The following is a 15,098-nucleotide window of genomic DNA, read 5'->3' as shown; positions in this document are numbered from 1 at the left end:
CCCACTCCGGAATCAGAGCCTGAGACGTGCCTGACACATAGTGTACAGCTTTATTTATTTATTTTAAAGATTTTATTTATTTATTTGAGAGAGAGAGAGAGAGAGAGATAGCAAGGGAGAGCATGAGCAGGGAGGAGAGGGAGAAGCAGGCTCCCTGCTGAGCAGGGAGCCAGACGCGGGACTCGATCCCAGGACCCTGAGATCACGATCTGAGCTGAAGGCAGATGCTTAACCGACTGAGCCACCCAGGCGCCCCGGCATACAGCTTTCAATGTTGAATGAACAAGCCCATGAACAAATGAACGTGGGCCTCATTATCCCCAGTTTCTAACGAGGCACCGAGGCTCCAAAGGGGTAAGGCAGTTGCCCGAGATCACGGAGCTGGTGTGCAGTGGGGCTGGGATGTGAACTCAGGTCTGTCTGATTGCAAAGAGCTTGTGCTTTCCAGGCCTTGCTTTCTGCTCTGCCCCATGGAAGCCCCGTGCTAGAAGCTCCAGTCAGACTGGGGGCAGCCAGGACACGTGACCCCTGTCCCCCAGGGCCATCTGTGTGGTATCTGGCAAGGTGCTGGCTCTGGCTCTGGGGTCCTTGTATAAAGAGGAGGACACTGGTCGGAAGATCTCTGAGGCCCTCTACCCGTTCAGGTGTTCCTGAGTCGTTAAAAAAAAACAAAAAAACTTTTTTCAAATGTTTCCCCCAAAGCACAGCTAAACAAAAGTTGTTCCTCCTCGGCTAACTCTAGTTAAATAGAGAGAATGCGCTCCTCAGATCTCACAGAAATCCGAAAATGAAACTGACAAAACTGCCTTAAAGACATTAGTTTTGTGTTTGGGATTAATATTACATGCTCTGAATTCTCACGCATCGTTTTCATTCCTCTGTGAAGTCTAATTTCCGTTTAAGCTGTTTTTTCTGGATCCTAAGCCAGTATGTATCAATTGTTCAGAAGAGGTCAAGCTCCGGTTTTTATTGGAGTTTTTTATTTAACTCCAAGAGGGTGGGTTTCAGGCCTTCAGTACAACACATATGCAGGCCTTGAGGGGTCGGGAACCTAAGCCGGGGTAACAGACCTCCCAACTGTCAGTAGTTGAACATGATAGAAATGTATTTTTGGCTCACCTGTCAGTCCTGGGTGGGCAGTCCGTTTGGAGAGCTGGCTCTCTTCTGCATCAAGACTCAGGGCTCCACTCCTTCCTTCTTGGGACTCCACCGTGTCCCAGAGCCACATCCTGTTCTGCATCTGGATGATGGAAGGGGAAAGGGTAGGGGAGGAACACAGAGGTGACCTGTGATCTGGGCAGACCTGGCCTTGGAAATCCCTTCACTCGCTGCCACTGGCTGAAACTCAGTCTCATGGCCCAGCGAGTCATGAAGGATTCTGGAGAATGGGTGCAGCTGTATGCCAAGGAAGGAGGGTGGACACCTGGCAGTCTCCCCTGTACCTGCAATAGGTGAGGTTACAGAGCTCTACCCAACAGACAGGACTGGCTGCTCGGCCCTGGCCGGTGTGAGCTACCTGAGGGCCTGGTAGTGGATGATTTCTACTGAATCTTCTAGCTCGAAGGCTGCATAAAGCATGTTTTTTTGAGCCCATATTGTGTGCAGGGCATTAGGAGTAAGAAGGCTCTTACTCATCCTTTTCTTCGAATTGTCTCTAGGTTCTATTATTTATCTCTTAAAAAAAAACAAAAAAACAAACCTAGGGAACCTGAGGGACGCCTGGGTGGCTCAGTCAGTTAAGTGTCAGCCTTCGACTCAGGTTATGATCTCAGGGTCCTGGGATCGAGTCCTGCCTTGTGCTCCTTGCTCAGTGGGGAGCCTGCTTCTCCCTCTGTCTACCGCTTCCCCTGCTTGTGCGCATGCTCTCTCTCTCTCCCTCTCTCCCTCCCTCCCTCCCTCTCTCTCTCTCAGACAAATAAATAAATAAATAAAATCTTAAAAAAAAAAAACCCTAAGCCAATCTTTTTCCTTATTATAAAAGCTGAGCATGCTTTTATGGGGAATAAGGGAAGTATTTAAGAAATAAAGTAGGTAATAAAATGAATCGTAAATTTTGGGGGGTATATTTTTTTTCCAGTATCCTTGTGTATCAATGCATGTGTACATAGAAGTGTGTATTTACAGAGAGAAGAATCATACAGTTGGGTGTATTGTTTTCCTCTCTTAGCCATTTTAGGCACTTTATCAGATACGGAAAAGTACAACATTATCCTTTTCTGCGATTTTGTAATATTTCACAAGGTGGATGTATCCTTGTGTATTTAGCCCTTGTCCTCTGGAACATTTAGGTTGTTTCTACTGAATATACTTTCAAAACTTTGGAACTTGCCTGTTCTCCTAGGAACGGGACTACCAGGGGACTGGGCTGCCTACTTGTTGGCTGGACGAGGGCAGAACCTGAGGGTGCAGGGAGGGGGTGTAGAGGCTGGGCCCTCTGCGTGTCCCTTGGGCGCATCCAGTGCAGCCTGGACAGAGGGTGACCACCCCGAGGCTGAGCAGGGGCATCAGGGATGTCACTTGGTCAATCAGGTAGGTGAGTGTGCGGACGGCTGGTCACCTCCACTTTGCAAAGAGTGGTGGAAGGGGATCCTGGCACCAGGTTAAGGAGAGCTCTCAGCGGTGGAGTGCTGCCACTCAATGGAGACTCTTCAGAAGTACAGTTTGCAGAGGCCGAGTTCTGCTTTCTGTAGCCTGAAAGCAGAGATAAAATTCAGGAGGACGCAGAGGCTGCACGCTGTGCGCACATTGTCTTGCACTGGGGCAGGCTGCGCTGGGGCAGCCGGCGGGTGAGGGAGGAACACGGCATCCTCCCTGGGGCTGTGGCTTTTCATGGTTCTGCTTATTTCCACGGTCCTGGTCTTAGTTCCCACATCAGGGGCAGTCAGCAAAGGCATGCTAAAGAAACGCTAAGAGAATGCTAAATCCTTGTGTATTTAGCATTTTACGTATGGTAAAACTTTGGCATTTTTAGAATGTATAATACATTCTAAATATAAATACATTTTCAGAGTTACAGCTCAGCCTAACTTTGTAATTTGCAGAGAAGCCATTCCCTTCCCCTAATCTCCTGAAACTCTTTCATGGCAGAGTTAGGACCAGGAGTTCGGCATTTCTATCTAACTGCGTCTTCCTGCTTGGTGACATCGTGCAGATGCGCTCGGAAGCTTTATCATCAACACTTTCTGAAGGGTTGTGTGGGCCTTGGTGTAGACCTTTAATTTTTCCATGTAAAGAAGTAATGCCTACCTTTTTAGATGGTGCCATTTCATCTTTCTTATATTGCCCCAGTTCCTTAACCCTTCATGGGGTATGAATATAGAAATATACACATTTTCAAGGAGTATTAAAATTCCAACTTGAAACTCACTCATGAAATAATGTTGTGACGCTCACTGAAGATCCAGCCTAACCAGAGTCTCTGATTTAAGGCCAGAGTGGCTGATAGGGTTTTGGTCCTTGTCCTTTTATTGGAAGTTATGACTTCCTGATTTCCAGTCGCTGTTAATAACATTAAAAAATTAAGCTTCATTGGCAAAAAGGATTTTGAGAGACAAAGAATGACCACTGAGGCAGGATGGAAAACATGGCAGGTTGAGGGGCGTTAGAAGGATGTGCAGATGTGAGACGAATTCTTCGCACACTGGCCTCCCTCCCTGTGGTGAACCTCACAGCCAAGGTCCTTAACCATACAGGAGTGTGCAGGATGCGGGCAAGCCCAGGTGTGAGTGTGTGCACGTGTACGAGGACATCGAGAGCGTAGGAGAATGTGTGAGTGTATGTAGGTGTGTACGTGTGCACACAAGCTCATGCATGTGAGGGTGTGTAGGAGTGTGTGTGTGTGTGTGTGTGTGCACCCATGTGTGACAGTGGTGAGGGCATGTGTGAGCATGTATGAGAATGTGTGAGTTATATGTATGACTGTGCACATGTGTGTATGTGTGACGCGTCAGACAGGTGTGTATGGTTGTGTGTAAAGGTGTGCCTTTGGGACTGTGTGCACATGTGCGTATGTATGAGTGTGTGCCCATGTGTGTGTGATGTGTGAGGCCGGTGTGTATGTTCAAGTGTGCGTGTGTACCCGTGGTGGGGTTCTGTTGCATGCACATGCACGTGAGAATGTGCACGTGTGTGTGCACGTGTGTGTGTGCGCACCTGTGTATGTGTGACATGAGGAAGCCGGTGTGCATCTGTGTGTGCATGTGTGACAGTGGTGGGGCTATGTGTGCGCATGTTCATACCCGTGTGAGAATGTGTGTGGGTGTGTATGTGTGACTGTGCACACGTGCGTATGCATGACAAGTGTCAGGCACATGTGGGTGTGCATGTGTGCCTGTGGTGGGGTTCTGTCGCATGCACACCCACATGAGAGTGTGCAAGCGCGCGCGCGCGCGTGTGTGCCCGTGTGTGTATGTGTGACATGTGCGAGGCCGGTGTGCATGTGTGCCCGTGGTGGGGTTCTGTCGCATTCACACCCGTGTGAGAGTGTGCGAGTGTGTGTACACACGTGTGTGTGTTGTCTCCCAGCCAGACCACGGCCCCTCAGGGGCAGAGACGAGCACACTGGTTCGCCCTCTGCTCCGACCGAGAGGGAGGCTGAGCCCGCGTGTTGGTAACAGCTGCTTGCACGTCGGTAACAAGCGGTGGCAACTGAGGCGGCCCGCGGTCCTGGTGGGGGGAGTGAGGCGTGAGGACAACGCAGTCCGCCCGGGAGGTAGGAGGGAAGCTGCTTAGGATTGGAGCTTGCCTGGCTGCCTCTGTGGCCCTTCCCGGCTCCCTCTCCCATCCCGGGTTGGAGAGCAGACCCCCCTGAGCGGCCGCTCCCGGCTCCTGACGCCCCTTCGGCCTCCCTGCAGGTTCGCCAAGCTGCTGCTGCGCCTCCCAGCCCTGCGCTCTATCGGCTTGAAATGCCTGGAGCACCTGTTCTTCTTCAAGCTCATCGGGGACACGCCCATCGACACCTTCCTCATGGAGATGCTAGAGACCCCGCTGCAGATCACCTGAACGCCCCAGCCGCAGCCCCCCCCCCCCGCCGCCAGGACCACCCCTGGGCCGATGTGTGTGGACCCCCACCCTGCACACGTTCCCCCGCCTCCCACCCTGACCCCTTCCTGTTCCACAAATGTGATGCTTACAATAAAGAAACCTTTCTACATGTGCGACTTTTATAGGTGGAGTTTTGTACAGATGTTAAAGGAAGCCCTCCTTTGCCATCTGAGGGGCTGGGGATCTTTCTGGAAGCTCTTGGAAAAACGAACCAAGCCTCTGTACATATAACTGGTTTAAATTATTTTTTCACTTGCCATGGAAAGCAAACGAGCGAATAATAAAATAATATATATGATGTTGGCACTGCTTGGAGCACGGGGTGTGTTATTGTGCTATGGGGAAGTGTTCTCAGCGGGGGGAGGAAAGCTGTTGGGTGGGGAATGGGGCTGGGGTCCTGAAATAGTAAATCCCACGATCGGGCATCGTGAGACTAAACTGGGCACAGGCGTGCTTTGCCTCAGAGCAGCCCCCCCCCCGCCCCCAGTGAGATTGGGAAGAAACATGGTCTTTCAGAGTCAGCTTGGTTTTTTGTGTTTGTTTTCTTCCCCCTAGGGATAATGAGTACAAACAACCTTGTTCTGTTTGGGAGCAATTGAGCCTAAGGCCAAGGGAAGAGGCTCCCTTGATGGAAGAAGATTCTTGGATCCTGGGAGTTGATAGGAGGTAGTAACAAAAGAAAAGAATTTTCTGTTGTTAACCAGCAAAAAGACCAGAGTACACCTAATTTGTTTTCCATCATTATCTGACCTTACATAGCCTGTTCTTAAAATGGAAAGAGAAAACCTCTCCCAGCTTCTAGCCTATGATTTCCTGGTGGTCCTGGAGCCCTACTGTTTGCCGGACAGTAAGCTCCTCGAGGGCAGAAACTATGTCTGACACCACAGTTAGACTGTATATATATAGCCCATCTTCTTCGAGTCACCATCCTGCCATCTGCAGGAATAGGACTTAATGGATACACAAATCTATGCTATGATTTACCTGACGCCCCCTAGGGTTGTCAGTGTACAACATGAACAACTGCCCATGGCAGTCCTACTTACCTTTTCTGTGCCACAGGAACCTGATCTAGGACCTGGCACACAGCGGATGCATAGTAAACGTGTGTTGTTGAATTGGGGTCCACATAACTGGAATGAATTTCTTAAAGGGCATTGTGGATGGCAGTTGCCTCGTTCCCCACCGATCACTTGTCCTCTCAGAAGACCCTAGAGCTAACTCTCCAGTCCAAATACATCCATCCGTGGTCATACAATTTTGGAGAAATTAAAATTGTTTTATTCCTGGGGAAAGTTTAGGGATCCCTTAGCCTTGGACATTACGCAATGGAATGATAATCTTAATTAAGCCGTTTTTTTTCCCCTTCTCTTTTTTATCTACATTTACCGTGAACCATGATGAAAATGACTGGAGTCGTGGGAGACTAAGACTTAATCGTAGACTCCCTGACCTCCCCTTTCTGCCAGTATAGCTCACCGGACACATTCGGCTGCCTTACAGGTAACATGTGGCTTCCAGGGGAACTCACCGTGGCCCACCATTCATGGGAGCTCACGTGCCGTTCTGATCCTTGATCTCTGGAGCAAAGTACAGCCTGATGAAGGCGCAGCAGGGTGTCTGCCCATCCATCAGGCCATGTCCCCCAGAACTGTTGTCCTAGAATCCCACTGAGCTTGGCCGGAGAGGAGTAGGCATCTCTCCCCAGGCTGGGTCCATGACATTTGGGGCCCCAGAGGCCATCTCCTTCCTGACCCTATTCCCCTCCCACCCCAAGATGAGCTGCTGAGTGGATGTTCAATCCTCCTTAAGGCCCGACTCCACAGCAACCACGGGAAGCTTCTCCAGAGAGAAACCCTCCTTGTTCTGCTCACCTCCCCAAGAAGAGGAGACAGCCGTAGAGAGAACACATTGTCCTATCAATGCTGACTAATGTTTGCTGAGAGTCACCACCCAGGCTGATGACACAGGTAAACAAAACCAAGGGACTCACCCTCATGTTCCCCAGGCTTTTTGTGGAGCCAGGGCCAAGGCTCCGGGTGAACGGAGGCTGGATTCTGGACACAGCCCGCCAGAGCCTGCTCCTGGGTCTAGCGGCTGGTGGTCCTGTGTTTGGGGGGAGGCCACTCAACCTCAGTGGCCCCTATTTCTTTCCCTTATTTGTAAACGTCAGTAATAATGCACACCTTAAAGGGGTGCCTGGGGGCCTCAGTCGGTGAAGCGTCTGCCTTTGGCTCAGGTCACGATCTCAGGGTCCTGGGATCGAGTGCCACGTCGGGCTCAGGTTTTTGAGGAGATTACTAGAACATCCCATTCCACAGCCTGGTCAGGATTGCCCAACCTACTTCTACATAAGGAATCACCAAGTTGTGGTTTCTAGTGTTGCTTTACACTTTTCTTCTTGTTCGTATCTTCCTCGGTACAGTGGGAATCAGCCCCCCAGCCCCCCCGGCAGCACTGACAGCGCAGAGTGTTGGGGGAAGCTTGTGGGAGCCGTGGGGCCCGTGTCCCAAAGAAGCTGCCACACTCCCCACCAGGGCGCCGGGTGTGCCCCGACCGCTGTCAGATCTCCAGCTCTGATCTCTCAGTGGCTTCACCTCCTAGACCTTCATGTTTGGCTTTGCAAACAGGGACTAATAATGACACCTGTTCACAGGGTTGTCGAGAGAACCAAATGGGGTGATCTGTGATGGCTACGTGGCATGTGGTGAGCTCTCAATTAACTGTAGTTACACCATTATCGATCCAAATAGTTCCACGAGATTCCTGTTCTGAAAAGAAAGTCCTCGACTCCAGGGATAAGCCCCCACCCCATGCCTCACCCCTACTCACACCTTCCTTCCTCAGCCCTCCTGCCCTCACCACGGCGGCCCCCACCCTCCAGGCTTACACTGCATCAGTGTCGCGGTCCCCTGCCGTCCTCGGATGGTCTGAGTGGAAGTCAGTGAGACGGCTCATGACAGCCCTTCAGACCCTAGCAGGGATGACCGAAAAGGTGTCATCTGTACGGTAGACGTTTCTTGGCCTTCACCATTCCTGTCTGTCCCATTCGGTGTCACCAACCAAATGGCATTTGATTATAATTCTTTTTTTTAAGATTTTATTTATTTATTTGACAGAGAGAGAGAGTGAGAGCAGGAGCACAAGCAGGGGGAGTGGGGGAGGGAGAAGCAGGCTTCCCGCGGGGCAGGGAGCCCGAGGTGGGGCTCGATCCCAGGACCCCGGGATCATGACCTGAGCCGAAGGCAGCCGCTTAACGACTGAGCCACCCAGGCGCCCCCGATTATAATTCTATGTCACTTCCTTGCTCCAAAATTTTCAAGGACCTCCTCTTGTCTCTTAAGCAATGGTGGTCACCAGGGGGCCATTTTCCTCTGCTCCCCACCCCCCCGCCTGCCCCCGGGGAAGGTTTAGTGATGTCCGAAAAGGTTGTCACAACTGGGGAGCTCTAGTGGGTCGAGGCCGGAGACGTTACCGAACACCGACAGGGCACGGCCCAGCCCCCTACAACAAAGAAGCGTCTGGCCCAAATGGCAACAGTGCTGAGACCGGGAAACTCAGCTGTAAAGCATCGTTAATGGAACAGAAAATCCAATGCGCTTTCCTGTTGTTTTAGAATTTTGGCTAAAGCCCCAAGGTGAGGCCAGGAGGCCCCCCAATGTTCAAGAGGAACTACTGGATGTACCCACATGAGCTTACTAAGATAGAAGAATTCTTTCCGTAACTTTTACCTTATATTTCTTCTTGAGCTTGTATTCACAGAAGATTGGAATTTAGGAAGGAAGTTCCTAAGAATAAGGGGTACTTGGGGGCCATGCTGTGGCTTTATCCCACTCCTCCAGGAGGAGGAAGGACCCCCATCGCCAAGCCAAATGAGGACCACAGAAGAATCACTCATTGAGACCGGATCTCTCAGGACAGGGTACTGGTAGGAAGGGAGGCTGGAGCCTCCCTCCTGGCTGGATGCCTCGCTCAGCAGCAGAAACACCAAGTCACCCTAAAGGGAGTGGGGGAGTGCTTGGGAGGGCTCAGGGATACTTGTGAACATAGAGACTGATGCCTTCCTCTTGACTAGAGAGCTTGGAGGACAGGAATCCATCTTGAGGGTAACAGTGGGACAAGGGAGGGGGCAGCAGTGTGTGCTCACCCCCTCCCCTGCACTTGGTCTGGTCAGGGTGTGGCATTTTCTGTGAGCCAAATTAATACTCTGGAAGGGCGTTGTGCTCAGAATTTCCCAAAGGTACTGAGCACCCGGGTGGCTCAGTCGGTTGAGCATCCAGCTGTTGGTTTTGGCTCAGGTCATGATCTCGGGGTCGTGGGATCGAGCCCTTCATTGGGCCTTTGTCAAGGCCAAGGCAAGGGGGCCCCAGCAATAACAGGCCATGGGTTGAGCTATTGTGGGCAGTGACGAAGGGCTCAAACAGGGAAGGTGTCATATCAGACATGCATCAGCAGAACAAGCCGAGCCATCGGGTGGGTCCTTGCCACATGGAATGCATCGACAGCACTACCTCCTTAAGAACGTTTCCCCTCTTCCCATCCTTCCCCCAAGGCCCCAATTCCCTGGTGGAGAGAGGGCAGGAAGACCCAAAAGAGGGGGAGAAAGGTGGAGGAAGAGGGAGAGCGTTGTCCCTGGGCCAGGAGTCAGGCCCGACAGGATGAGGCTTGGGGGGTCCACGTGAGGTTGATGGTTTCCACTGGCCTGGGTCTCTTACCTGCCAGAATGAGATGTTCTGAGCTTTGCGGGAGGTACCGTCGGCCAACGGGCAAGCAGCGGCGATCCCACAGAGCAGGCCTGGGGGCTGGGGCTGGAGGAAAAGAAAGCCTTTTCCTGTGTGTGTCCCCCTGCCTTCCAGCGCTTCCCAGTACCAGCTGCACGTGTCCAGACTGGGGCCACGGGCAGGCACCACCTGGCTTTGCTGTCTTTGCCCCTCAGCTGGGCTGCCCCCAACCCCCACCCCCCCGGGAGTGAGTACAGGTGGCTTCGTGCATCCGCTACAGTGATTTCATTTCACCGCGGACACAAGCCCGGGCTTTTTAAAAGCAGGGCGATTGAGGCTGTCCGTGGCTGCAGCTCCTTCTGCAGCCCCTGCTGTCTGTCCGTGCTCAGGCCTGGCCCCATGGCTGCGCTGGCCGTACCCACTCAAGTCCCACTCCACCTGCAAAGCCAGCTCAGGCGCCACATCCTTCGGGCGCTTTTCCTGATCGCTCCATCCTTGTGATGTCACATTATTTTGTGTCTGCATTTCACACACATCCACACTGCGTTTGCCATTATGGGGTGGCAGCATATACAGCCAACGTCCCTTGTAAACATCCCGGGAACAGACATCATGTCTGATTTGTCTGTGTCTCCCCGACAGCTCTGGACAGGGTGCTCAGCCCAAAGCTGGCATTCCATAAATGTTAGGTGGGATTGGTGCCTTTGGTTTCACCCCCAAGATGGCAGCCTGTCGCCAGTAGTTCAGTCCTGCAGGGAGCCCGGGAGCCTCCCCACTGGAGCCACGAGCTGGAAAACCAGCTTCGGGCAGACTGCGAACAGAAGGTATAAGGTCTCCGCTGTCTGTCGTCACTTTTCATGGGCACAGTGGGCCGCGACCAAAGACGTGGAGGCATGTTCTTTGCCTTCAGGGAACTTCTAGCTGAAAACAGTACATGGCACGAGGATCAAGGGATACGAAGCAATGATATGTCCTGTAGCACTTTAGAGTTTACAAAGACCCATAAAGATCTGTGATTGTCATGTGGCCCGGGAGAAGTGGGCAAGAGAACTTTTGTTAACTTCTTTTTTTTAATTAATTAATTAATTAATTAATTTATATTTTTTAAAGATTTTATTTATTCATTTGAGAGAGGGAGGGAGAGTCCAGAGGGAGAGGAAGAGGGAGAAGCAGGCTCCCCTGCTGAGCAGGAAGCCCGACGCGGGACTCGATCCCAGGACCCTTAGATCATGACCCGAGCTGAAGACAGACGCTTAACCAACTGAGCCACCCAGGCACTCATGTTACCCTCACTTTAAAGATGAAGAAAGTAAGATGCTGGGAACTCAGAGACTTGTGCCAGGACACACATGGTGGGCAGCGGATGGGACTCAGCCACTGTCCCTGCCCATACACAGCAAGTGTCCCCCCGGCCTCAAGACCTTTGCACCTGTATCCTCAGCGAACCGTCTATTCTGTGCCCGAGAAATATCTGTCCATTGAGGGATTGGCACAAACAATGAGCAAATATAGAATAAAAAGGAGGGTGTTTTTTAAAATAAACGAACTTGGACAAACACATCAGATTTAGCCTTGAAACCTTCTTTAAGACTTTTGCTGCGATGATATTTTCTTTGGAAAGTTCTCTCTTCCATTTGTCTTCAGAGCTGCTTTAGAGACCGCCTAAGAAACATGATCTCACGGTTCTATATTAAAAACTCATCAAATAACAACAGGGACAATAACTACCCATGTGACCCCGATTCCCACTCGACTCCCATCTACCCAGAACCTGCTCTACACCAGGCCCTGGGCTCAGTTACTTTCATACCAGCTTTATTTACTCTGCTTAATAGATTCAGCTCTGGATGATTTTTGGCTGTTTCCAAAAATCAAATCTGCTCTCTCTGCTAGTGATAATTTGTCACCACTGATGTCATTCAAAAGACTAGGGCTCAGGCTCTGAAGGTTCCTTCCCCCAAATTAGGCCAAAAACCAATAATGTCTTTCCCCCCAGGGAGAAGGATTGGGGCCCCTGATGTGGAATGAATTTAGGGCATTCCTGGGAGGCACTGGGGGGGGGGAGTGGCGTGGAAAGCGCGCCCCCTTCCCCCTAAGGCAGGCAGGGATGGCGGATCTGGGAAAGGGCTCTGCTAGCTTGAAGCAGAGGACTGGGGAGCCAAACGCTTTCCCAGCAGGGGAAGAGCAGCCTTCACCCCGTTCCATGGAAAACTCCGTGGAAATGTCTCCCATGACAGTGTTGGAGCACACAGCCATCTCCGACCACATTGGACTGGCCGGGGTCCAGGCCCCCCAGGGGGAGCTCCTCGTGCTCGGTGCAGCTGCGGAGATGCCTGCGACCCGCCCAGCCCCAGCGGGACACTTGGTGCCAAGATCGTTAGGCGCGGGCGCCCTCTGCTGCCGGCTCAGGGTATCACCGCCCACCTTCCTGGGAAAGAGGCTTCCAGGAGGTCTGGGAGGGACAGAGTTTTCAAGATGGAAAACAAATAGAAGAGTTTGGAAAAACGAGGCTCAGGGAGACTCAGAAGGTCAGATATGCCCCTGGCCAGATGCCCACTCAGTGGAGTTTTAGTTTCTGGGCAAATGGGCTCCAAAGAGGAATCTCAAAGAGGGAAGAATGGAGAATCTCATGGGGAATGCCTAGAAGCAGGTGCGGATCTCAGCTGGGAAGTACCACCTCCTTCTCAGCTGCCAGCCCCTCACCAGCTAAACACCAGCTAGATGCAGACCTGCGACATCTGCCACGTCACCAACATCACATGTGAAGTCGAAGGGTAATGCCACAGCAGGGCTGGCTCAGAGCCCGTTACCCCTAGGTGGCACCGCGGCCGCTCCTAGGACAACACCATCTGCCCATTAGACTTCTTTCTCAGAGGTGGAACGGGGCCCTGGGACCGTGCTTGTGTGTGCGCTTCCAACGGGACTGTGTTTTAGGGAAACGTTCTGTTGTTCTTTGCTCGGGAAGACTGTGAGCCGGTTACACTGCCAAGTGTAAACATGCTGCCTTGGCCCTTCCCAAATTTGCAGAGCCAGATGCACGTTCCCAGCAAGTGAGGTCACCTGCATATCAGCTTACCTGGTGGAAAGAGAAGAGGACCAGGAGCTACGGTTATGCGGCAGCTCCTCGTCTGACCCTGGTAAGGTCGCTGGACCCCTCAGGGCTTCGAATCCCTCCTCAGCGAAGTCAAAGGTTCTGACAAGATGATCTCTGAGTTCCTTCCACCTCACTGAGCCAGCCATGTCTTTTAGAACTTGATGGATTCTCTAGTCCACAACCTTCCATGGAAGTCTGGAGCTCTTCAGTACTGAGTCCAGAGAAAACCCTGAAAGATCCTATTCCTCAGAGAGCTCCCAATGTGAAGGATGAAACAGGTTAAAAACTGTTAAATTATTTACTTGAGCACTTGCTATGGGTTTAGTGCTCCATTAAACGATAGAGGTAGGAAGGTGGTTCCTAGCACCAGGGAAACAGAATTAGTTTATCCTTCTCAGCTGATGGCGGAGCCGACCATCCGAAGCACCTCTTTTGCTTAATTTTTCCCCCCTGTTATCTTCTCTCTCAGATCATAATCCTCCCAAAGGTAACTATTTCTCATGTATTTCTAGTAGGTTCTTGAAAATCCACCCTCCATTTGTTACTTCTCCAGATGACATCGATGGGAATTACATACTACTGTTTTATGTGTTTTTAAAATGTACGTAATTGTTTTGCTATCAGCAAACTCTGTGCTATGCGCTGAGATCGATCGGTGATGCTCTAGGTAACTCCGGCTAATTCCTCCTGACTGCTGCCCGGTATTCCAGTAAAATCCTCAGTGGCCCGTAGTTCTCTGCCAGGATAGGCATGCTTGCTTGAGTCTCCCTGCCAACTTGTGTGGGAGTTTGTCGGGGGATAGCTCAGGAATAGGAGTTGCCTGCATTGCAGTCACATACCCACGTCCCGAGCACATCCACGCTGCTCTCCAAGAGGTTGCAATATATATCCCATGTCTACACGTCTACACGATATATCCCATGTCTACACGTCTACACGATATATCCCATGTCTACACGTCCTTCCTAGTGTTTGGTAGAGGTCAAGTGATTAATTTTGTGGGCTGTGCATCAAGGGAGACCTTTCTCTGAATTGCCTTTCTCTGATTAATAGGAAAATTGGGCTTCTCCCAGGGTCTTTATTAGCCTTCCAGATTTCCAATTCTGTGAGTTACCTATTTCTGGTGTTCTAAGGGACTCGACCAAATTCTTAGTGACCTGAAGCCCCAACATTCCCCATATTTATTTATTTTTTTTTATAGGAAACCAATGGGCTCAGAACATTGTTCCCGTTCTCTCTTCCCTCAAATAAATCACAGCAAGATTTATATGCAACTTCCTCAGAAAGATACATTTCACATCTTGGCAACAACTAGAATACATAATGCATGCGTACATCCTATCAGAAATTTGGGGTCAAAACTTGGACCGGCTTGCTATTTAGCACAGCTGCTAGAAAACAGAAAGGAGCCTGCCTATTTGATGAGCCTCAAATGACCAGTGGGATTTTGACGGATTGTTATCACTGTCAGTCATGTCTATCCTAACAGGGGTGCGGGAATAACCATCTCTCACATTCAGAGGCAGACACATAAGCACAGGCAAAGCCCCCTAAAAACTGGGGAAGCGTCCAGTTTTGCGTGGATATAGGGAAACAGAAATCTCAAGAAGAATACTGACACACGTATGGCAAATCCGAATGCTGTATGATAGTGTGTTGGGTAGAGAATAAATGGGGGGCTGAATGACAATTTGGAAGTATCCTGAAGTTTCTGTTTTGCTGCTTATCTTAATTAAAAGTTAGGCTTGGCCTCGAGGGAGTTACTGCCCTTTTTTAGGCAAATGCCTAATACTTGACTCCTTCTTTGTCCTTCTTTCTATTGTATTTCTTTTTTTTAAATTTTTTTATTGTTAGGTTTATCACCATACATTACATCATTAGTTTTGGATGTAGTGTTCCATGATTCATTGTTTGTGCATAACACCCAGTGCTCCACGCAGAACGTGCCTTCTTTAATACCCATCACCAGGCTAACCCATCCCCCCACCCCCCTCCCCTCTAGAACCCTCAGTTTGTTTTTCAGAGTCCATCGTCTCTCATGGTTCGTCTCCCCCTCCAATTTCCCCCCCTTCATTCTTCCCCTCCTGCTATCTTCTTCTTCTTTTTTTTTCTTAACATATATTGCATTATTTGTTTCAGAAGTACAGATCCGTGATTCATCAGTCTTGTACAATTCACAGTGCTCACCATAGCACATACTCTCCCCAATGTCTATCACCCAGCCACCCCATCCCTCCCAC

At 50.7% G+C, this 15,098-nt stretch overlaps 1 protein-coding gene and 1 long non-coding RNA gene across 7 annotated transcripts in view; one reads left to right on the top strand and one right to left on the bottom strand.

The window, feature by feature from the left end:
- RXRG (retinoid X receptor gamma) overlaps positions 1 to 5,349 on the top strand; it is a 69,433-nt gene extending 64,084 nt beyond the window's left edge. For all 6 annotated transcript variants that reach the window (XM_025892154.2, XM_025892156.2, XM_073884069.1 and 3 more), the window contains one exon: positions 4,854 to 5,349. In XM_025892154.2, coding sequence (XP_025747939.1) covers positions 4,854 to 5,001 — 148 coding nt within the window. In that variant the 3' untranslated portion in view covers positions 5,002 to 5,349. The remainder of the gene's footprint in view (positions 1 to 4,853) is intronic.
- Positions 514 to 6,917, bottom strand: LOC141371034 (uncharacterized). Its single transcript, XR_012375638.1, has 4 exons — positions 6,575 to 6,917; positions 2,558 to 2,691; positions 1,120 to 1,240; positions 514 to 650 (listed from the first exon to the last, which is right to left on the bottom strand). It is a non-coding gene; the product is annotated as an uncharacterized lncRNA (long non-coding RNA).
- Between the last annotated feature and the right edge of the window lie 8,181 nt (positions 6,918 to 15,098).

The sequence above is a fragment of the Callorhinus ursinus genome, unplaced genomic scaffold (genome assembly GCF_003265705.2).
Source record: "Callorhinus ursinus isolate GAN/ISIS: 27379988/994484 unplaced genomic scaffold, GSC_fseal_2.0 scaffold54, whole genome shotgun sequence".
Classification (NCBI taxonomy): domain Eukaryota; kingdom Metazoa; phylum Chordata; class Mammalia; order Carnivora; family Otariidae; genus Callorhinus; species Callorhinus ursinus.
This window is presented reverse-complemented; position numbering and strand designations above follow the sequence as displayed.